This window comes from Histoplasma capsulatum, genomic scaffold, assembly GCF_000149585.1.
Source record: "Histoplasma capsulatum NAm1 scaffold_7 genomic scaffold, whole genome shotgun sequence".
Lineage (NCBI taxonomy): Eukaryota > Fungi > Ascomycota > Eurotiomycetes > Onygenales > Ajellomycetaceae > Histoplasma > Histoplasma mississippiense.
Window position 1 is genome coordinate 2,157,085 of NW_001813976.1, and position 22,478 is coordinate 2,179,562.

The following is a 22,478-nucleotide window of genomic DNA, read 5'->3' on the forward strand; positions in this document are numbered from 1 at the left end:
ATAATATGTCCCAAAAATATTACCCGTAATTCATTGATGATCCCCCCTCATTATTTTTCTCCTCGTTTTCAAGTATCTCCTCGTCTGGGAACGAGCATATTTTAGTGTACCTCATTTCTGCGGGCTGCTTCGGTCTTCTTGCTGGTGAAGCAGTGCGAAAACAGGCGCATCAATTAGTCATATATATAGGAGGCAGATTGAAGACCCTTCGGGATCTCGAGAACTGGAGGAGGGGCAAGGAAGCCAAAGAAAGCAAGGGAACCGTGAAATGATAAAGTTCTCAATTTCCAGGGCGCATCGAGCTAGGGCACCGTTTCGCGGGCTGGCTGGAGACATGGTCCAGCTCAGTCTGGATTTTATTTGCTGCTGGCCTGTTATTCGTAAGTCCTGCGTAGACAATGGTTTGTTTTTTGGTTCTTCAGAGTTTCACTGTACTCCGTAGGCTGGAGTAGCTTTAGGCATTTAATGGTGGCGGCGGCTCGACGGCGCTATTCGCTCCCGCACAAATCTCGTCACGCACAAAACTGGCTGTTGTCCCACTCCCGCCCGTATTTTTTCCCTCAACCTCCTCACCACCAACTCACCACCATCCGCACAACACTGCACAGCAGCTGTTTCAAACTCCTATCCCTCGATTCGTTCAGTCTGTGCCGACTGCATGTGTATTTGTACATATAAATATATAAATATACTCGTCTAGCCCATCGCCCGCTCCCGATCGTCTTGCTAAGTCAAGTGTCTGCTCGAAATGTGAGTTTCCCTCAAAGCCGTTCCCTTCTAGGAGTCTACGACGGGCTCCCGTCTTGTGGCACGTGCAAAACAAGTCCGTGTGACTGCGTGCTGTTCTTGATGCGATGATTTCTTCCCCGTTGCACTGCGTTCTGCTGCCGCTCTTTCTGAAGAGTCTGCCATGCTAACGGAATACGTGCAATTCACTCCAGCCCTATCTTTGCCCACCCCGGACCAATTTTTTCCTCAGGAGAACCCACACCTTTGGGACGAACACCCCAAAGGTATCTTGCCCACAACGGCTTCCGAAGCCGCCGAGCCTTCTTTACGTCCTCCCTTTCTCCTCCAACCTTTCAGCAGCGTTTCCATCTTCTTAACGCACTGGGTTCTCTCCCAAGCAGCTCTCCGGATCCCGTCGTTTGTGTTCGTTGATCCCTCAGCGCACAACCTCCTCGTTCTCCAGAACATCAAGCTGCCGCATAGGACTTCTCTACAGGTTCTTCCTCTTCAGGAGGAGGAGTCGAGGAGGCTAGGTCCAGTCAATTTCGATTGTGTTGAGACATTCCGACCGCCCTAACACCAATTATTCATCATCAACTGTTAAAATATCCATCAATCCATCATAAAGGAAAGAATAGTTTTTTATATACACACAAATATATATCTAACCGTTGGCATCCTACAACCCACCAAATACCCACTACCAACTCGACATCTCGCTTTTTGGATGGTTATGGCCCCTTTTGCCTTCGTACCCCATGACATATATGTGAGCCGAAATTATCCTGACGATAGTAATAATTACAAGACTTCCAACAATCATGGCGGGTTCGATTTGTTTCAAGCCCGAGAAGCATCCAAGGATCTGATCTTCGAGATCCTGAAGGAGAAAGTTGCAAAGATTGATATTCACAATTGCCACCCTGGCGAGGAGGACCCTTTTTATATTGCAGATTTGGGTCAGGTTTACCGCCAGCATGTCCGCTGGAAGAAGAATTTGGGACGCGTGAAGCCTTTTTATGGTATGTTTAGTCGTTTTTTTCCTACTGCGTTCCATTTATTTGAAACCACAGGATCCTGACGAATTCATTCCCAGCTGTCAAATGTAATCCTGACCCTCAAGTCTTGCGTCTCATGGCGAACCTGGGCAATGGTTTCGATTGTGCGTCGAAAGCAGAGATCGACTGTGCCCTTGGTGCTGGTGTCGACCCGAGCCGCATCATTTATGCGCAGCCGTGCAAAACCAAGTCCTATCTTCGCTACGCTTCCCAGGTGGGTGTCAAGCAGATGACCTTTGACAATTCTGATGAATTGTACAAGATCAAGGAAATGTGCCCCGAAGCAGAACTGTATCTCCGCATTTTGACGGATGACTCCGCCAGTCTGTGCCGTTTGAGCATGAAATTCGGAGCTTCCCTTTCCATTACGCGCTCTTTGCTTGAGCTAGCCAAGGAACTCAAGCTCAATGTCATTGGTGTCAGCTTCCACGTCGGGTCAGGAGCTGAAGACCCTAGGTCATTTGTCAAGGCTGTGGAGGATTCCCGCTACGTATTTGACCAGGCTGCTGAAGTTGGGTTCGATCTCAAAGTCCTCGATGTCGGTGGGGGATTTTCTGAAGATACCTTTGAGCGCTTTGCATCTACCCTCGGTGACGCTCTTGATGAGCATTTCCCTCCCCATATCCGCGTGATCGCTGAGCCTGGACGCTACTATGTTGCTTCAGCGTTCACACTGGCTGCCAACGTAATTGCACGCCGCGACGTCAGTCTGGAAATGTCTGACTCCGACTCCACGAGCAGCGCCACCGAGGCCTACATGATCTACCTGAACGATGGTGTCTACGGCAACTTCTCTAACATCATTTTTGATCACCAGCATCCAGTGCCGCAGATCCTGACAATGGAGAGCCCAGTCTGCACACCCATCGAGTATTCAATCTGGGGTCCGACTTGTGATGGTATTGATCTAATCACACAACGCATCACCCTCCCGGGAGCCCTGGACATCGGCAACTGGCTCTATTTCGAAAACATGGGCGCGTACACCAAATGCAGCGCAACGTGCTTCAATGGGTTCACCGATAAACACGAAGTCATTTACATCTCTACTGAACCGAGTGCTACCGCTTTACTGGGGTACTCAGACTGACTTTCAGAACAGTGTATCGGCTAATCGAACCAAGAAAAATTAAGTGGAAGAAGGCGGAAGCAAGCACTGTGGAGCGGAAGTGGCTACTCTTGTTTTCTTATATTCTACCATGGGGAACTTGAGCATTTTTTTGTGGGGAAAGCCTCCAACTAAAATCGATATTTCATATATTTCTATTTAAAAACAGACTTAACCTTTTGATTCTTCCCAATTATCTTGATATTTTTCCTGTTAGATCTCTGGACGATATACTTTGTTTTTGCTTGTTTTATTCTTGTTCCATCCGAACCATTTACTTTTTTTCTTTAAATAATCATAGTTAAGTTTCAGGTACAGAGAAACAATGGAGTTTCGCATTCTATTTATATTCTCCTTTTGCTTTTTCCGTTTACCCTGCCCGCATCCTTTATGCCTTCTATAGAAATAATTGCGTCTAAAGCACGGATAATATATTATTCACGGGACAAGCTCACCACAGAAGCAAATAGTGGCTAACTAATCACGTCCTTCCAAATCTATCACACTACCGATTTTACTGGCAAAGTGTTGGGGGTTTGGATTGGTTCATCCCCATGACGCTGATGGTGGCCTAACACAAAGCTATTTGTACATATTATTTATTTTAACAAACATCCAAAGAAATAGAACATCCACTTAAAAGTGGTTTTCTTTTCCACCATCTAACGAGCAGGCTTTTCAAGAGGGTGATGGAAGCGCAATGACTTTGCACATTTTCTTCCCGCCCCTTACTGTCCTCCTACCACCAGGGTATTCAACGAACTACACAATTCCCAATTCAGAAACGCTTCGCATACTGATTTGCATCCACGTTTTAATTCTTCATGGTATATCGTAAGGTACTTAGAGAGATATGTGGGCTCGTTGCAAATTGGTATTCCTGTCACGCACTGATTCTCTCAGAACTTTACCCCGCGATAAAGCTTCGTTTTTCTCACTCCTTCTAAACGACCCACACAGCAAGCTAAATTTTACGAATGGGGGATGGCATATATATCAGAAGGTAGATGCTGTAATACAATAGCGAGGGGGCTAATTGGGTGGGAATGGGGGACAAACTCAACTTCTTAATCTCATTAGGGAAGAGTAAGATGTTGTAGAAATGAATAATAAGGACGCATCCTTCATTTGATGTTTGAAAAATTTTGTAAGAGTATACCCGTACCCTTGTCCTTGTTTTGTCTATCCAAACTTCTATGAAATCCAGCTGCTTTTGCCTTCCAACATATAGAAAATTATATATGAAAATTATATACAATAGATGCAATAACATTAGCTTGAAATCGCTTCTCGTAGTATGTATGTACATGTACATACAGCAGGTAAACTTTCATATCTTTTCACCCCTCCCTGCACCTTGTCAACCTGTGCATCACAGCATCAAGCAAGCCGCTCCACCTTTGTCACTCCCCGCCTATTTTCTGCAGAGTCACCTGCGACCTCCAACAGCCCTTCACTCTCTAGTTTCCGCGTCCACTTGTGAGATTCACCTCTGGCAAGGATGAGTGTCATAGATGCAATTATGGCGCTTTCGGGAGGTACCGTTCTTGCGCCTTCTTTACTAGTTCTAGAAGCATTGCCTATGGAAGCCGGAGAGCGAGTATACGTCCATCGGCCAAACGCCCAGTTCAGGATGTAATTATGCGTCTTGATGGTGGCTGTTCCTCTGTCAGGTGCGACAGCTCCATCAACATTTCCATTTCCTTCGTCCCTTGTGGGTGCTAGTGTCGGTTTTGGTGTAGGCGCCTGAGCCTTTTCTCCTGACGAGTCTTCCGGAGGTGAATCAGCTGGGAATTGGATAATGCCTTTTATCCTGTAGACCTCATCCTTGGGCGCGGATAAGAGGAGCGTAGTGAATGCCTCCGTATTGACAGTGTCGGACGGCTGAGAGCTGGTAAGCGAAACCGAGAGCACGTCCACCTCGGACTGATGCTCATTTTCCCGAGGCTCACCAAGCCCATGACTATGCTCTTGCACATAAGCCTCCTTGGCCGCCGTATTATCAGTTCCGTTTAACAACACAAGATCCAATGAAGCATGTCCGCGATCAGATATCTCCTTGGCCAGCAACGCCCCATCAATTCCCAACAAGACGTCCTTGTCCACGAAACCCTTTGCAGACTTAACCCAGGCCGTGTCAAGCTCCAGATCTGCCACGCGGTCTAAACACACATCAAACCGGTCCTCCGGTACGTCCTCCCATTTATTGAAAATAATCAGATCTGTGTACTTCGCCTGCAACTTCGCCGTGTATGAGGTGTCATCGTAGCCCTCCCAGTTCTCCACGTCTATCACGCTGATGACTCCATCTAATACGAATTTGCCATCATTCTCACGCGAGATTCGGTTCACTTCCATTGCCAACGTGGCGGGGAATGCGCTGCCGCTCGTCTCAATGACGATCCGGTCTGGATTTACTTCATCACAGAGTTGGAGGAGGGCGTCGCCCAGTTGTCCCACGAGGTTGCAGCAGATGCATCCGTTGAGAAGCTCGCGGACGCCGGAAATGGAGTTTGCAGACGCTAATTGAGAGTCCACGGCCAGATCCCCAAACTCGTTTTTTAGAAGAGCTAGCCGGTAGTCTGGGGGGACTTGGGGGATCAGATTAAGGATGATTGTTGTTTTGCCCGCGCCGAGAAAGCCGGTGATTATGGTGACCGGAATGGGAGGCGACATGGCTGTTACTGCTGTTCGGAAGTGAGATGGAAGAGGGCATTACCCGTGTTTCGCAATCGAATTGCCGGCCATAGCAGTTCATTGACAACTTGAATTTTCAACATAAACATAGATTTCATGAGATGATGTCATGGACTCTCCTTGCCACTTGCTCAATCGAGCTGAGTCAGCAGACAATTATCGTTTCTGTTCCACGCCTCCAAAATGTAAAGCGCCTTCAAGGGTTCACTCAACCAGCTACAAGATGCCAAATTGGGTTAATGTACAGAGTACGTGAATCAGAAGCATTCTTGAAACCATATCAACTGTTCTAAACTCAAATAATATGATGTGGTTCTTCGTCCAACCTTTTTAAACCATGCCAGGTTTCAGCTCAAACTATTTCATATTTGCAACAGACAATAATCTGATGAATTAGTTGCCGTTTTTAAACCATTCCCGGGCTTGCAACTTCTGTGGAATTTGTCATGGCATGAACCCGGTCTTTCTCAAATCTTGAGCTTTTCGTCCTCGCCATAGTGGATGAAGATCGGAACGAAACCACAAATACTGTACTAGGACCCATTTGACTTCTCATTAACTCAAATTTTGCACGATTTTCTAGTGCTTTTAGAGCGATCATGTTGATTTCATTTACCCGTGCCATGATGGATGGAGAAATGTAGTAATGAGTACACCGGCGATTGAAGGAAACAGTCTTTCTTTAATTCTGCTATAGCCAGGACCACATCTGTGCAATATTCGTAATTCGGATATGCTGGAGGTGCATTCCTCAGAATATATTTACTTGTCTCTAGCTGACCTTTCGGTTATAAAATGGTATTTTCCCTGGCGCTTCTCTTTTTTTCGCTTCCTGTCTATGTTCATATCTCTGAAGAGTACCTCCGCTCCAATCAAAGAATATTATTTGCCCATGCTCTCCTTGTTCCAAAAAAGGAAAATCCCGCGTTTTAGAGAATCAATTCGGCCTATGCTTTTCACTCAGTAGGGACTCGATATGTCCACTGAGCCAATATCTCCTCAATGCCTCTACCGGGACATTTTTCGCACCATCAACCAAACCCAGGCAATTCTCCGCTCCACAAGAGCAGTGAAACGGCTGCGCCATCTCCCACTCGGTGCTTGGGTAGAAAAAACGCAGTTCTTCTCCGGCCGGAATGTCCCTCGTGCTCCAGACCTCAATTGCACCGGCAACAGGTTCTTCCAACCCGACGTCAGGTGAAGAAAGCGTGGACGTTACGAAGCGGACATTGGGGTCACACGAATGATTGCAGTACAGTAGATCCGAGTTCAATCTGATATGATGCGTTGCCGAGATTTGAACGGTGGAGTAATCCTTCTCTGATGCGAGAGTGGTGGACGTGTTTTCCGCGATGAGCGAATTGGCCGGGATATCCATGCTGGCAACTGCAGTGAGGTTGAAAGAAGGTCCTGTAGAGGCATCTGAGTTCGAGGCGAGAGCAGGTGAAGACCGGACTGCGATGGTATCTGGATGCGATGGCTGCCTCCATGTCTGCTTTACAGGCTGAGCCTTAGGCGTTCCCTGGAGCTGTTTCGTTGTCGTAACCGCCATGGTCCTTTTATAGGGGTGGTTTCAGTGGAAATGTATTGTGAAGATAGTTATGGAAGTATTTGAAGTTTGATAGGATATGATAGGGAACGACACTAGTCATCAGAATTTATTGACGTTGTTTTGATGGTAGGCTTTGCATTTCGTTCCAAGCGTAGGAAGGGGGAAGTTCGGATTTTCACAAGCCTTTCTGGCCATTTTAAATACGAATTCTTTTATATATATAAATATATATATATATATATATATATATATATATATTTTTTTTTTTTTTCAGAAAGCTGAGAAATAGTTCAACTTGCTTGGTCAAATCGGGCGATTTAGACCTGACCCGAGTTCGGAGCAAAGGATATTAAGTTTCCTGTTTCCACATTTGGAAATTTGCCTTAATGGCATATGTTCAGGGTAAACCCGGACGTAGGGAACATAAGAAGGATTTTGGCCTGCGAGTTTCCCTCCCTTGAGAGGGATTAAAGACAATCTCAATATTTTCGTCTTTCAGAACATCTAAGACGCAGATACTATTTCCTTAGCTTTAATTGTCCAAGTGCTCGGATTTAAGATTTGATTGGCAACTGAGGGCAGCGGGCGGAGGGCTCGCCCCATGGTTTTCATCAACATACTCAGGGTGGGTCGAGTTTTCATTGGAGGGGTAAAGTACAGTGCAACTTTCAAATCTCTCACATTCCTCATGCTGACCGTGGGGCTTGGAGTTTATCCGGGGTACTGCAGGTTGAATCGGCACAGCAGAATTTTCTAAATAGATGACGACAAAAAAGTTTAAAATTCGACTTGAAAGGGGAAAATCCCACAGATTAATGAGACAATAATCTCAGATTAACAAGTCATCTAAGTAGAATCTATACTGAGCTATGATAATGCAGATAACATAACGACGAAGGTAGGAGAAACAATCGGAAAACTAAGGCGCAGGCATTAGACAATGCTGAAACTCGCGAGGTTAAATTGGGTGATTGCAATCCAGCAAGCTTCTAACTTTATGATGCTCTTGCATGTGATGTTGGAATCGCATCAAAAACGAGTTGGATTCGCCAGTCCTCGTCTAGAATTTCGGATCGATAATGTTCTTGGATTAGGGCTAACAACCGGGTGGTCCAGATGTTGATATCCGCAGGGTTAACCTCAAAAAATGCAGAGGGCGGAGGCACAATGCCTGATCTGACGTATCCATCTGTTTTTAATAGTTCTTTATTTGGTATTGACGCTTCATCATCTTGCTTCGTCCAGGAAAGAGCGAGTCCATGGAGTGCAGATGCACTTGGTATCACCTCCAATGGTAGCTGATTTGTTAGTATACGTTTACTCTTAAAGCCCATTTGTGTTGGGCCAATTTTGGCGCATCAAATATTCCCTAGCATCTTCTGAACTCATTTTGGACGGCGAGATGTTATCTCATGTCTGGGAAGTTCCAGCTCTGGCAACTGATTGACTAAATGGGCTTTGGCTCTCCGGTATCGATTTTGATGTGGAGAACCTTGTGATATTTTAGCATTATTGGCTCCCGCCCATGAGTGTAAGGTCGACTGAGTTGAGATTTGCTGTTGCTGTTGTTGCTGCTGCTGCTGCTGTCTTTTCCTGTGGAGTTGGATAGCGGTTTTCTTCCGGTATTCGAAATCTAGTGCCTCAGCTATCATTTCGTGTGACGGAGAAGTTGGACGAGAAGTTGGACGATTGTCAGTCAACCTATGAATCCGATAATCTGGATCATCATCCTCCTCTTGGGAAATCGCCAATGGCTGACAGTGGTTCTTTGTGTTAGTATGAGCAGAGTTCAGATGGATACCTAGGGCATTTAGTGATGTGCGTGGTGATAGCCCTGCTGAAAAATCTCCATGGCTCAGGCTTGTGGTAACAGCATTGTCCTCTTTACCAAAGCGCCCTGCAATATCAGTTTCTGTAAGTTCATTTCCATCGGGTTCGCTTTGCTGTAGTATCCCCACAGCATGGCTTTCCTCAGTAGAATGACTAGGGGCATCTCGGCAATTTCTTATCCAGGCGTCCAGGCTGCCCAGCACCCCCGATGACTTCCTTTGTTTGCTTTTATGGCTAGCTGTGAGTTGGGGTACATTGCACAGTTCGCTCGTCTGTGGCTTTCTAACATCTGTTGAAGATTTGTCGTTGTCGCCTTCGACCAAACGCGTCTCAAGTGTTCGCGTAGAAACGGGCGTGGGGTATGGGGGGCCAGCAAACACAGAATTCGCCCCACAATTTTTTATCCTTTTTTCATCCAACCGAGAACGCCCATCCTGATACGCAGGGGTGAGGAGTTGAGAGTTTAAGTCACGGGACTGTGCGTCTTCCTTCCGGGGTGTTACATGTTGCCCTTTGGCAAGCAGCCATGGATTGGTCAGTAGGGAACTATTCAAAAGGCTGAGATTACTTTCGGCCGCTCGTGGACAGGCGTAAGTGTCGACACAACTTCCTGCTAACATATTGTCTTTCTTCGCCTTCGACGAGCTGGCACAAATGCATTCTATGGAATGGCAATCTTTTGTCGCGGAGCTCGAGATATGCCGAAATAATGGAGATTCCTCGACTTCGTGGTCACGTTGATTGTTAGCCGGCCGGCTGTCAAGCGGTCGTATCATCCGAGAGGATGACGGTTGGTTTTCGATTTGGCAGTTCCTCTGATGTGTATGTCTCGGCTTGGTTTCGCCATAAACGGTTTTGAATAGATTTCCTGCCATGGAGATCACTAGTTTCGAATCTTCAAAAAGAACATCATTTTTCAATGGCTCGACATTCACATCGTAGATGCCGGGACGGCAATGTAGATGTATAAAACAGAATGGATCCACTGGTGGTGTTTGGCCACTATCGCAAAGAGATCCAGAACGAATATGGGATTTGAACAGTTCGACTAGCTCCTTCGCAACGCCATTGGATGTTGACATAGGCCGTCTGTCAATGGAAACATACTGACCAGCATAATTAATTGCAGAGAAGTCTGACGAATTAGCCACGCGGATCATCGGTGACAGAACGAGACATCACTTACCAGAACAAGGTTTAGGGATTGTAGCGACAAGTCGGATCACTGGATGAATGCTTTCATTGCTTTCCACAGATTCTGACAAAGAATCATCTCTCTCATCTTGAATTTGCGGCCACGTTATTGTTGTGCATTGCGAAATTGCTTCCGCACCAATAACTCTTAACATTGCAGTGGAAACCGTTGGATGTTTGTTGGACGCATATATCCAGCTAGAATCATTTTTTCTCTTTAGGATTTTAAATGAAAGTCGAATTTCAGGGCGCGAGAGCACGTATGCATTCAAAACCTTCTTCATTCGGTTGAGTGTTTTGGAAGCACTCTTCAGCGCTCTCCGTTTCCGAACAGGAACAAATCTCAAGAACTCATCTACACGAACGGTCGTGCCTGTTGGATGAGAAGCTTTGGTACAGCTGAATGCATAGTCAGAACTGATCTACAAGAATACTTGAAGTATCTTTTGTTGGAAGCAGAGCAGACCTAATAAGTAGCCCGGTACGATCGTATTTCAAAGTTTCCCCAGCCAACTCTCCTGATACCCTTGTCGTTATTGCTATGTTACCGCACATCTCAGCAGCACTCGCGAGAGCCTCTCCTCGGAAACCCAAAGTGCTTCCACCGATATTTTCCAAATCATCAATACTTCGAAGTTTGCTAGTACAGCTACGTTTGCAAACCAGATGACGATCATTCGGATGGATTCCAGTGCCATTGTCCTTGACTTGAATGGTATCGAGTGTGTTAGCTGCCACCTCAACTGAGATGCAGGTGGCTCCAGCGTCAAGGCTGTTATCGATAAGCTCTTTCGCAAGGGCGCATGGGTCGGAGAGCACAGAGTTTGACCTTACTGCCCTGATAGTATCTGGAGGAAGTTGTGCAATCGACATTGTCCACTCTCATCACTAGTTAAAACAATACATGGAATGGCTTAAGGATGGCGTGCCCATACAGCACTGCAACTACCATGTATCAATTGTCAAATTTGTCGAAAATAAACATTTTATGGATTATAATACCGCTCCAGGATCCTATAAATGTCTTGTCACAAGGTGAAAGAGGTTAGATTAGAGTTGTATAGAGTTTATCACGTGCAGTGGAGTGCCCAACATAGTTAAGTTGTGTTGGGGGATTTGGGTCGTACTCTATACCACCACGGCGCTGGTGGTGACTGAGCTCTTTTGCCCTAGTGGCCTTGGTTCAGGGGTGGCTAACTTAAATGACATAATCTTGGTTGAACTCAAAAGCTCTCATACGAAGATTGCTCTACTGATCGAGCTCTGTCGTCCCAGGGGCCTAACAGCAAATAAGAGAACATCCAAGAACGGCAATTAACATGAACATGCACATGAGATGATGGTTTCCTTCAACATTTCATGTCTCGCCATCCCAGCCGTCTCATTCCTCATCGCATTCCTCGCCTATTCATCCCAATATATATTTCTATACATAGAGCCGTCCCCTCCAAGCAAGGACCAACTGATTAAATTCAATGCATTGGTAGCATGTCTCTGGATTTGTTATTATCGGGCATGTACAACAGATCCCGGCAAGGTGCCGGCTGGTTGGCAGCCACCTGTTGCAAAGAATGCCCTTGATACAAGAGGAACGGCGCGACAACGATGGTGCCAGCGCTGTGATAGTTTCAAGCCTCCTCGGGCCCATCATTGCAAGACTTGCCAGCGGTGAGTGATTTGCCCTTTACCAACCGTACACTATTTATGCCTTCTCCTATTTATTAGTATCACGACTAACGCTTACACGAAGATGCATCCCAAAAATGGACCACCATTGCCCGTGGACAGAAAATTGCGTTTCTCATTTTACCTTGCCCCACTTTATTCGCTTTCTTTTTTATGCTGTTGGTTCTATGACCTACCTTGAATACCTCCTCTATCCCCGCGTTGTCGTTATTTGGAACAACAGACATCTACCGAGTGTGAGTTGTCAGTGTCCCCATTGCTCTCTATATCCAACCAGATGATATGTCGCTTGCTGATACCAAATGCAACAAATCATGTTAAAGTATCTGGGCCCAAGCCTTCCACAGTTAGTTCATTTATTGTTGCTTGTTGTGCTTAATTCTATGGTTCTGTTCGCTCTCATAATCCTCCTGGCACGAACGCTTTGGTGTCTGGGCGGAAACACAACCACCATCGAGGTATGGGAAATCGAAAGGCATAAAACCCTTCTTAGAAGGGCCCGCATGTTTGGGGGCCATCTCGAGGGTCCTGGCGGCGTTCGTGTACGTATCCAGAAACAGGAATTCCCTTACGACATTGGGATCTGGCGCAATTTAAAATCTGGTATGGGGGGAAGCGCAAATGTCAGTCCATTCTCGTGATTGCATCAGACTATTTCGCACTCCCATATTCGGCTTCTAACTCACAGACATAAACAGATCATTGGTTGGTTTTGGCCTTTTGCTTCAACTCCATGTCAAGGCTCAGGACTAGAGTTCGAAGTTAACGGTTTTGAAGGTATGTGGGAGCCACAACTAATCCGAAGGGCTACTAGATATCCGATCTCATAGATTTATCGTGAATTTTTAACAATGGTGTTTAGAAAGCACCTTGTCATGGCCACCCCCTGATCCAGACCGAATGTATAAGCCGATGCCGCGGAACAACTATGGAAGCGATTTTACTCATGAACAAAACTATTTATCACAAAGTCAAGAGGTTGAAGCTTTTAAACTTCGCCAAAGAGAAGATTTCCGCCGCCAACAGGCTGCGTCAGAAGTACAACGTCGAAGGCCTTTCCACAAACGATATATGCAAAATGTGGGAATGACAGACTTCCCTGGCTTAAGTGAATCTGAAAGTGGGGAAAACTCCGATAGCGGTGAAGAAGGTTGGAGGGATTCAGAAGGTGATAGGCTTCGAGACTTCGGGGTTGATGAAGAGGTCGAATTTTATGATGAAGACGATATCCCACTCGCAGAGCTTCTTCGGCGACGAAAATCCCACACCAGAGCCTCGACGTGAGAAATTGGACATGTTTTTTGTTACTAAATCCGGCAAAGCTGGACGATCTCTTACATGTGTAGTCTCGATCGCTGCCAGAATCTAGAAATCCATCGACCCAAACTGGGACATCATGATGGATGAGTATCGCAGCTTCTGGACTTCGCATGTGGGTTACTTTACTCGCTTTTTCGATGTACCTCCCTCGATAGCTTCTTGACAGCGTCCTGTGAATGACAAAGTCGCTTTGGAAACTGTGCGTACGCATACGCTCCCGTTGCCTCAGAATTTGCAGTAAAACTCGTATGCACGTTCTATATACAAAAAAGAATACAATAGCAATGGGAAGAACGTATGCCACTTCACGCAATGCCAATGGATCAAGGAGACTTCGTCAAATTAACCTTTCTCTATTTCAAAGAGAACCAGGTCGCCAATATTGTGAGGGGATTTAAAACTCCATTCCGTCCCACCTGGAAAAGATGTAATCCGTGGGATTACAACTAAGCATACTTCATCCAAACAGAACCAGGTAAAAGCTGTTTTTTTGGGGGGGGGAGAAATTACCATGACGGGCCGCGAGCTTTTCCCATCTTGCATCCCCTCCTAAAACTGGCATTTCATCAATCGGTTTTCCAAATGATTTCACAGGAATCATGCGAGAACCAGTCTCACCCCTCATTTTCTGCAGCCTAAGCTTAGATAATTGAATGGGGACCTTCCTGGAAGTTTTATTCTGTCCCAACTTTCACTGCGACATCGTCCTGAGAAGCGAAGACGATACAAGTAGGTGAAGCTCCACATGACATTCCGTATTTTCTCACCCCGTTTGCTCCCGCAACTACTTGTATGATATGAATATTTTATCTTTCTACATTAACGCTGCACCCCTCTCAAAAATGACAAACTCCGGTGCCAGTGAGCCGGCTTACAAGAACACGGGAACAGCGCAACAAAGCAGCAGCAAATCGGGTCGATTTCCCACATGTGCAAATGAAATCTGCCAGAATCACGATGACTCTTAGGCAGTCGAAAATTGATAAAACTCCCGTAACCGCAGAGCGAAGGGAGAGATTGTTTCCCGCAAAACTTACGAGGAGCACGAATCAGCTAAGTTCCTGACATCGATATCTTAGCTACTTGATTTATACACTCAGAGAACATTTGTAGTATGTCTATTGAGCAGTAGACGCTTGCTTCGCCTCGCATCAGCACTGATCAATAGGTTAAAGGATAGAACTACTAACATCATCTATAGCAGGTCGGACGTTAGTCGCTCCAAAGAGTCACAGGAGAAACCAAAAGAAAAATGAAAATGAAAAAGAATTGAAGTGGTAGTTGCAACTTTCAAGCTGGAGCTTCTTGCGAATCCTAAACTGAAAAAACAAATCAATTCATAAGAATTTGATTGTTCACGACTGATGGATGAAATGTAAAATGTAAACCGCTTCAGAACCAGTGAGAAGATAATCGGTATGTTTATTTGTAATTGGAACCCAGGCAGAGATTTAGAGGGTAGGGTATTAATTCGAGTGTCACCCCCTCGGATTTGAAGAGTAGGATAGTGGATAGTGGGAGAATTGAATATTCCGAATTTGATAATCACTGATTTGTCGGAAATAAATGGATACAGCATCTAATCAGCTGGTTGTTTGCGGTTCCTAATCACACGAGACAAACAGTTTTCAACCCTTTGGATTACTGGCTGAGTGCATGACAATCGAGGAAAGCAACCTACAAAAGGAGACTTGTCAACGGTTCCAAGGCGGGAATTATATCTAATCCTTATCGACCACTGCATTGACAACTCTTGGGCATGTCTGATATCTTACTCACAGGATGAGTTCGAAATTCGGCCATCTTGCCGGAAAGTCACAAGCTAAGTTTCTGAGACCCCAGGATAATTCTGCACAGACAAGCGATACTTTTCAGGTCGAAGGGTTCATATGGTGGACTGACATGTGGCTCGTGGTTGGAACCGACACTGCGCTTTGAGCAAATCTCGAATTTCAGATTGTGGCCAACACTTATATTTATTGGTAGGCCTGATCATGATTCTGGGCATCCAGAATCAGAAATGCATTGCGAGACCATCAATTTTCACTCAAACCGTCAAAAATCATGCATTGATAATGTTCAGGACGTTGCTGGTCAAATGAATATTACCTTCCCCCACCACTATGTAAGCCCAGTTAACTTATCAACCTCAAGAACAGCCTACAATTGAGACAGAACCTGGTCCAACAACGGAAACGGGACCAAATAACGCAGGACTATCAGCTCACTCTTTATTTCCTTGTGGTACATTAATTGGAAATCCTCACCTCACGTCTGTTATTGTTCAGATTGAGAGCAAGCCAGGGATAAAATGGTTGTAGCATCAGACAACCTTACGTTAGGCGAATGTTGGTGAGACGCAAAGCGGTATATAAGATCTATTCTCATACACTTTGTAGCCCCGGGCTGCCATTTTTATCTGGAGATAAATATAAAGAGGGTAAAAAGACCAAAAAAAAGGAACAATGATGTACCTTTCCGGGAGGCACCTCAAAGCAACCTCCCCACCCAGTACCCACAGGAAGTCTGTGCTATCACACCAGTTTCCATGCAATGATTGAATAATGGGCTCATGTTAAGCCATGGCGCTAAGAATCCCAACCTGGCAACAGTGACCAGTGATAGGCAGAATCGAAGTGCTGCGGGCATGACTTCTCCCCGACAGGTTGCTCGTTCTGCAACTATGAATTATCCTGCCCTACTTCGATCCAAACCTCTCCTTCAAAAACCCTCCAATAACTCCTGCCGTCTCCTCCGCCTTCTCATAGATAATCCCCCAATGCCCACACCCGCCGACCTCCACCACAGTCAGATCCGGCAGCAAGCCCTCCTGTTTCGGCGCCTCTATCAACTCCGCCCGACACACCGCGTCACCAGGACACGCCACGAACAGCGTCGGCACCTTCAGCACCAACGCCTCCTTTTCCAGCGTCCTTTCTACCTCGAACGTCGCATTCTCCGACATGGCCCGATACCAACAGAGCGCCGGCGCAATGCCTCCCGCCTCCCTATCCGTCAGCCTCCTAACGAAGTCCTCCCAATACACACCGCCATGCCCAGCATAGTCCCTCAGCTTGATGTCCCCCGCCACTGCCTCCCCGTCGACAGTGCCGGCCGTCAAAAACGCCTCCGTCGCCCCCCGCTCACACAGGAGCTTCCGCATCCACTCCGGCTGTGGCCGCGCCGCATGCAGCAGCTCCCAGAGCCGTGCCGCATTCCCCTCCAGCAGCGCCGGCACGTCCCCCGTCGCCCGCGTCAGCAACTCCCAGTACGCCAAGATCGGGTTCCCGAACAGCTGTTCCATGAGCGCGTTCGTTTGGTCCAGATCGAAGGGCGTCGTCTGGTTGGGCGGCATGTACGCTAAGTTCAGCAGGGCCAGGCCCGCGACGCGCTCCGGGTGCCAGAGGTAGAGGCGGTTGGCTAGGAAGGAGCCCCAGTCGTGGCCGATGGCGATGACAGTGCGGGCGTCTTCGGCCGTGAGAAGCTCGGCGAGGTCGTCAGACATGGACTTGGAGTTGTACGCGGTGGGGTCGCTGGGGGTAGAGGTAGGGTGGTAGCCGAGGAGGGAGGGGATGATGAGGCGGTGAGGCAGGGAGAGGAGGTAGGGGAGGAGGGGCCGCCAGAGGAGAGGGCCGTCGGGGAAGCCGTGGAGGAGGAGGAGGGGCGGTGGGGCGGATGCGTTTTGCGACGGCGGCGACGGTGGCGGGGGTGAGATATAGTAGGAGTATGTGAGGGAGCGCGAGGTTGTGAAGGTCTTTTGCATGAGGGGGTCCATCTTCGCTTTGCTTTGCCGTTGCTGCTTCGTTTTTTATACTATCTGTTTATAGAGCTGGCGTAATGAAAATCGAGGGGAGAGTTGGATTTGTAGCACAGACTAGGTGAACGCCTATGCCTTCTTGACAGCGAACGTGTTTGTGCATTTATTTATACCCCCTCCATGATGCGAGGGCTCAGGAGTAGCGGGGCCCCAATGAAACTATCGTCCCTGTCGGTGCATTTCTGCCTCCACCCATGGTTTAACCCAGCTCGCCCTCGCATATCCGTGGGGTGACCGCCACCACGCCGAGAGCCAGCGTTGTTGTTGTCTGGCCCAAAAATAACCAGGGCAATGGACAATACCCCGAGCGATGGCATAATGTACGGCAGTGGGGTAGCAAAGGCATGCAAGGCGACGGCGATTAGTCGCAAGGTCTTATCTCCACAGTATCGTACGATCTAGCCAGCTGACCCATAGCCGTTTTGGATTCTACTACTCCGTATGGTGATTAGCTATACAGGTTATCGAGTCGGTGACTATTCGCGAGAGGGAGGAAGGGCGGTCTGAATTATGTACTATGTGTACGGAGTAGACTCTGCTGTGAGGCCGAGGGCTCAAGGGAGACTCGCTTAAATACAGTCATCTTCAGTAGTTAGCTATATTATTCTTTTTGTTTCGAAAGCCAGCAGTCGATATGTATGGGTCAAATTGTCTTCAATAGAGGCTGACAACGCTAGGCTAACGGCCGTAGGCGAATAGGTGAAGCTTTTATCTACTATTTTTTCCATTACTTGGTATATCTCTCCGAAAAAGTCACAGCTTGCTGACCCCGTCTGAGAGCTGGAAAAAAAGAGGAGAAGAGAAGCAGAGCTGAAAACTGAATCCTAGTGATTGTGTCAGTTTAATTCCCGTCAAAGCAATCATTGACCAAACTGGTGGCTCTCTTTTTTCCTCCTTGCTTACTTTTACTCTCCTTTGGTGCGTGTTTAGTGCTTTTCTAGTCTCCGTTGGATCTGCAAACGCATAATTCAGTTGGTTATTCCTCCTGCAGATGGTCTGATATATTTTTTGCTGGTTTGCTGTGGTGAACTGATAAGAGATTGTTGGAACGGTAGAATGTCCGAATATTGACCCAAATACCGAATATCGAATGAATAATGGATTAACTAAAGATCGCTCTGATAATTACATGATCAAAAGACAGTGTTTGTAAGAGGTGATGTGCGATTATGCGAGCGGGGCAGGATTTGTTGGGGGGAATGGATTGGTTCGGAGAGCTCTTTTGCCCCAGTGGCATAACTAACAGGATTTGGGTTTGGGTTTACAAAAGACAGGAGGTTAGTCATCAGATAACGCTTCCCCATTCTTATCAGATCTCCCCCTCACTCCACTCCCTCACTCACTCATTTCCCCCTTCATTTCTTCTACCACTCGATACCAGCAATCATGTTGCCCAACTAGAAACCCAGACGCCCTTTCATCCAAGTCAAATGTTCCAAGCACAGATACCCGCAAACACCACGCGATGCTCCCCGCTCGCGTTAAACCCCTGCACAGCCATGACCTCCTCGCAACCACCGCTATCTTGACCGTCGAAGATGCCCAGGCATCCTCTCCCACCTCCGCTGACGACGCTGAGGACATTCTCACAAGCTTTCTCCCACACCTCTACCCCGACGAAGCGCCATTGTGCCTCGGGGACCCAGGCAAAACGGTTTTGTATACCTCAGGCGTGTGGGGCGATGTGACCGTTATGGTTCCTGGCTATCCCAAGGGAAGTGGGGAGGAGGTGGTGGAGGAGGAGGAAAGACCCGATAAGGAAGAAGGCGTTGAGGCAGGAAGACGACTCTTTGCGCATTATTTGTGGGGTGGTGGGCTAGTTGTTGCGGACGGGATAGAGCGTGCGGTGAGGCATCTGGCTGGAGATGGTGCTGGCGAGGAGAAGGATTTGCTCTGGAGTGTGAAGGGGGAAAGGGTTTTGGAGCTTGGTGCAGGTAAGTTATGTTTGAATTTGAATTTTATTTTATTTCATTTTTCCCTTGGTGTAAATCTCTGTTCCTAGGGCTTTAAGGTGGGGGGGGGATACGAATATATTTTTTCTTCCATTCAAATTCATCTTTTTTTGCATGCTGCTCTGTAGGGATAGCACCAGGTTTATATATATATGTATGCTATGTATAAATTTGCTTTATTCCCATGTTCGCTTTTTCCCATATGTGATACGATGATAGTAATATTGGAAAAGAGAAGCGGAAACTTCCATACTCCACATTCAAATTCCGGCCCCCCTTTCCCCTTTCCCCTTTCCCTAGATTTATCCCAAATGAATTCCAATTCTTCACAAAACCCCCAACTGAAAAGCCAGCATGCTCAATGCAATACCAGGTGCGGCTCTCCCGTCACTCGTAAGCGCTCTCGCCGGTGCCGCCCAAGTCACCATAACAGACCACCCCTCCTCTCCCGCCCTCTACGGTGCCATCCAAGCAAACATCGCCAATAATATCCCCTTACACCTGCAATCCAGGATATCCGTGCAATCGCACGAATGGGGCGTGTTAGGTTGCGATGCAGTATCTTCCCAGGAAAGCAGAACCCAGAACCCAGAGACACAGGCTGCTTCAATATCCGCTGTAAAGGACCAAGGGTCGTACACCCGGATAATTGCGGCGGATTGTCTATGGATGAGAGATCAACATGAGAAACTGATACGGAGCCTATTGTGGTTTCTTGCGCCACCATCACTGCCTTCACCGCCTTCGTTGCCAGATGGAGATGGAACCAATGGAGCAGCTCGCGGAGGAGTAGCTTGGGTGGTTGCCGGATTCCATACTGGAAGGGAGATTGTTGCATCATTCTTTGAAACGGCAATGGCAATGGGATTGCTTGTGGAGCAGATATGGGAACGAGACGTCAATGCCACTAGTGAGGAGGGAGTGGTTACGAGGGAGTGGATGCCTGTACGCCCGGGAGAGGGTCCAGAGAATAGGGCTAGATGGTGTGTTGTCGCGTTCTTGAGGAAGGGTTTAAATAGCTAGTGCCTTGAGTCTTGAATATAAAACACATGTCATGGCCTCTACATGATGGGAATATTTCGATTTTATGTCAAGAGCCCTACAGTATCACAGATCTGCTCATGGATTTCATGTCCGTATCGTTCATGTTTCTTTATCCTCTGTTTCCACAACGCAACATCCCGCAGGCGTTGAAATCCTTCTGAAAAATCCGCCAACGTCAGCTCCCGCACACCCTTCTAAAGCAAACCGTACACACTCCCTGGCCCTCCTGGCCCCCAAAACGGAACTTCGGATACTCAACCCGGTCCCAAACCACCAGTCTATCCCCGCCCTCGTTCTCTCCTGCCTCCCTCCTCGTGAACCACCTAATCAACTCCTCCTCGGTCCAATTACAACTCGTCACAACCAAAAACCCCTCCCTTCGTACCAACCCCCTCACAATCTCCGGATACCGCTCACACATCCTCTGCACCACCCGGGACCGTTTCGTGGCCACATTCTTCTTCTTCTCCTCCTCCTCCTCCTCCCCCCTTTTCTCCCCCGGTCCCCCCACCGTACCCACATCCACCGCTATCTCCTCCGCAGAGAGCGAAATGGCATCGAACGTTCCCTTGTCCAGGACGATGTCGAATCCACCCTGCGCGACAGGGAACCAATCTAACTCCTCCACAGCCCGCTTGTCAAAGACGTCCCACACCTCGAAGCGGATAGTAGATGTAGCAGTTGTAGAAGTATCCGCCCCGCCCCCGCCCCTACCCCGTCCGGGAGAGCCATGGCGTAACTGCCTCGCCAACTCGATGCTCTTGGATGAATAATCAACTCCGACCATCTGGCCGCCCGTGAAGCCTCCCTCGTCGCGGAGGAGGGCGAGCATGCTGCCATTGCCCGTTCCGAGGTCGAGGATAGTAGGTTGCGGTTGCGGTTGCGTATTATTATTCTTGTTGCCATTATTATGAGTATTACAGGGGGCCAGCGGGAAAGATTCGGAGGTGAGGAATCTCAAGACCTTTTCGGGGGCGTTGTGTTCCGCGAACCAGGATGTACCGGGGTCGCTGTCGTCGTCGTCGTCGTCTTCTTCATCTTCACCTCCATCTTCATCGCTGACATTATCTTCGTCACATTCTCCCTCTCTTTCTCCGTCTTCTTCTTTTTCCTCTTTGGCTCTTCCGTTGGCGTTCTCGTCTCCGTCTCGGTTACCGTACTTGCGCCCTGCGCGTCGCTTCCAGGAGAGGTGGGATAGAGAGTTCTCGTAGAATGATTCCCAGCTATGTCCGTGTTACAAAGGAATTGCAATTCATATCAGCGACTGTTCCAGGAAAACTTCCACCATGCCAGCATTATAGGCGACTTCGAGGGGAGAGAAAGGGCTTATTCTTGATGGCAGAAACCCAACCCCCCTCCCAAAAAAGAAAAAAAAAAAAAAAAAAAAAAAAAAAAGTGAAAAAAAAGTGAAATGAAAATCCGCGCCTACTTACTATTCCTTCGTGCCCAATTGGCTTGGTTCCAGGTGTGGTGGATGATCACCAACACCTCCTGTTTGAGCTGGAACTGACATCATGTTAGGTGATTGTTGAGACGGGAATATATACGCAAGCAACGGGATTGATTTTCTCGTCACACTTACTCCGTAGTTTGACCCCACCAACAATCGACGGCAGCTTTTAGGTTTCGGGGTAGGCGGTTCTCGGAGTGGCTTGAGTGGGGCTTTTGGCTAAAAGTGTAGGCGATGGCGGCCCTATCGGACGCTGTTGAGTTAGTCATGGCTAAGGCTCACAAGCCCTAAGCCAACTATTTTGAGTGAAATATCAAACTCAGCAGATATCAACTATATTGACTATACATATTTTTATGGTGTATTTTATATATATTTTTAGCATTTAATATATAGTTTTAATATCTGATTGCATTGTTGAGATGTCGTAGAAATTAATCACTTTGTCGAATTTTAAATTGGTAATCGTTAGGTGGGAGCGATTGTTAGATCGGTGATCACGTTAGGTATATGGTGCAAGACAGTGCATTTATGTATGATACCTTTTGATGGCAGAAAAGTAGTTGAGGCCCAGTACAAGAGCTTTAAAATTATTTTTATAATACACATGAATCTCTATTGTTATATCAGCAGTGATTTCTATCTATTTAACTGTTCATTCATCTCTTCAACGTAGTTATTTCTGTTTTACCTTTATATCATCTTTATAACTTCAATAACCATATATATAGCTCTATTCTCATAAGAGTTTCTACGTACCAACCCAACATATTGTGTTGCTCTCGCTTAGATAGTCAACAATGACACAACAATGTTATCCTTAGACAAATTCTCTTCGAAATCAGCAGCAAGGTCCCACTCGCTGCAAACTCAGTGTAATTGGTTGGCCTTCTCATCACCCTGTTAAAGCAGTTACCGCGTGTCGTTATGCTGCGGCTGGCGGTCCACGCCCGCTGTGGGCCGGGCCACACCACCACACCCACGGGTATATATCACTATGAGCGCAACCATTTAACAAATAGTTACGTTGGCTTTTTGCTA

At 47.2% G+C, this 22,478-nt stretch overlaps 8 protein-coding genes across 8 annotated transcripts; 3 read left to right on the forward strand and 5 right to left on the reverse strand.

Annotated features, from left to right (window-relative positions):
- Window positions 1-1,462: 1,462 nt before the first annotated feature.
- HCAG_06269 (ornithine decarboxylase) lies at window positions 1,463-2,877 on the forward strand (the record flags this gene model as incomplete). Its single annotated transcript, XM_001538614.1, has 2 exons — window positions 1,463-1,751; window positions 1,826-2,877. The coding sequence occupies 2 exons, from the start codon at window positions 1,463-1,465 to the stop codon at window positions 2,875-2,877; spliced, it is 1,341 nt and encodes a 446-aa protein (XP_001538664.1).
- Window positions 2,878-4,275: 1,398 nt separating this feature from the next.
- HCAG_06270 (conserved hypothetical protein) lies at window positions 4,276-5,571 on the reverse strand (the record flags this gene model as incomplete). The annotated part of the gene is made up of 1 exon (XM_001538615.1): window positions 4,276-5,571. One exon carries the CDS (start codon window positions 5,569-5,571, stop codon window positions 4,276-4,278), a length of 1,296 nt encoding a protein of 431 aa, XP_001538665.1.
- Window positions 5,572-6,474: 903 nt separating this feature from the next.
- HCAG_06271 (predicted protein) lies at window positions 6,475-6,970 on the reverse strand (the record flags this gene model as incomplete). Its single annotated transcript, XM_001538616.1, has 2 exons — window positions 6,475-6,539; window positions 6,622-6,970. The coding sequence occupies 2 exons, from the start codon at window positions 6,968-6,970 to the stop codon at window positions 6,475-6,477; spliced, it is 414 nt and encodes a 137-aa protein (XP_001538666.1).
- Window positions 6,971-8,529: 1,559 nt separating this feature from the next.
- Window positions 8,530-11,041, reverse strand: HCAG_06272 (predicted protein; the record flags this gene model as incomplete). Its single annotated transcript, XM_001538617.1, has 3 exons — window positions 8,530-10,063; window positions 10,238-10,541; window positions 10,717-11,041. The coding sequence occupies 3 exons, from the start codon at window positions 11,039-11,041 to the stop codon at window positions 8,530-8,532; spliced, it is 2,163 nt and encodes a 720-aa protein (XP_001538667.1).
- A 1,418-nt stretch (window positions 11,042-12,459) lies between these two features.
- On the forward strand, window positions 12,460-13,261 carry HCAG_06273 (conserved hypothetical protein; the record flags this gene model as incomplete). The annotated part of the gene is made up of 4 exons (XM_001538618.1): window positions 12,460-12,477; window positions 12,553-12,631; window positions 12,717-13,134; window positions 13,201-13,261. 4 exons carry the CDS (start codon window positions 12,460-12,462, stop codon window positions 13,259-13,261), a joined length of 576 nt encoding a protein of 191 aa, XP_001538668.1.
- A 2,611-nt stretch (window positions 13,262-15,872) lies between these two features.
- HCAG_06274 (predicted protein) lies at window positions 15,873-16,949 on the reverse strand (the record flags this gene model as incomplete). The annotated part of the gene is made up of 1 exon (XM_001538619.1): window positions 15,873-16,949. The coding sequence occupies one exon, from the start codon at window positions 16,947-16,949 to the stop codon at window positions 15,873-15,875; it is 1,077 nt and encodes a 358-aa protein (XP_001538669.1).
- A 333-nt stretch (window positions 16,950-17,282) lies between these two features.
- HCAG_06275 (predicted protein) lies at window positions 17,283-19,974 on the forward strand (the record flags this gene model as incomplete). The annotated part of the gene is made up of 6 exons (XM_001538620.1): window positions 17,283-17,382; window positions 17,691-17,725; window positions 17,933-17,962; window positions 18,373-18,925; window positions 19,317-19,888; window positions 19,963-19,974. The coding sequence occupies 6 exons, from the start codon at window positions 17,283-17,285 to the stop codon at window positions 19,972-19,974; spliced, it is 1,302 nt and encodes a 433-aa protein (XP_001538670.1).
- A 291-nt stretch (window positions 19,975-20,265) lies between these two features.
- On the reverse strand, window positions 20,266-22,207 carry HCAG_06276 (predicted protein; the record flags this gene model as incomplete). The annotated part of the gene is made up of 5 exons (XM_001538621.1): window positions 20,266-20,310; window positions 20,373-21,210; window positions 21,570-21,680; window positions 21,980-22,052; window positions 22,201-22,207. The coding sequence occupies 5 exons, from the start codon at window positions 22,205-22,207 to the stop codon at window positions 20,266-20,268; spliced, it is 1,074 nt and encodes a 357-aa protein (XP_001538671.1).
- Window positions 22,208-22,478: the final 271 nt, after the last annotated feature.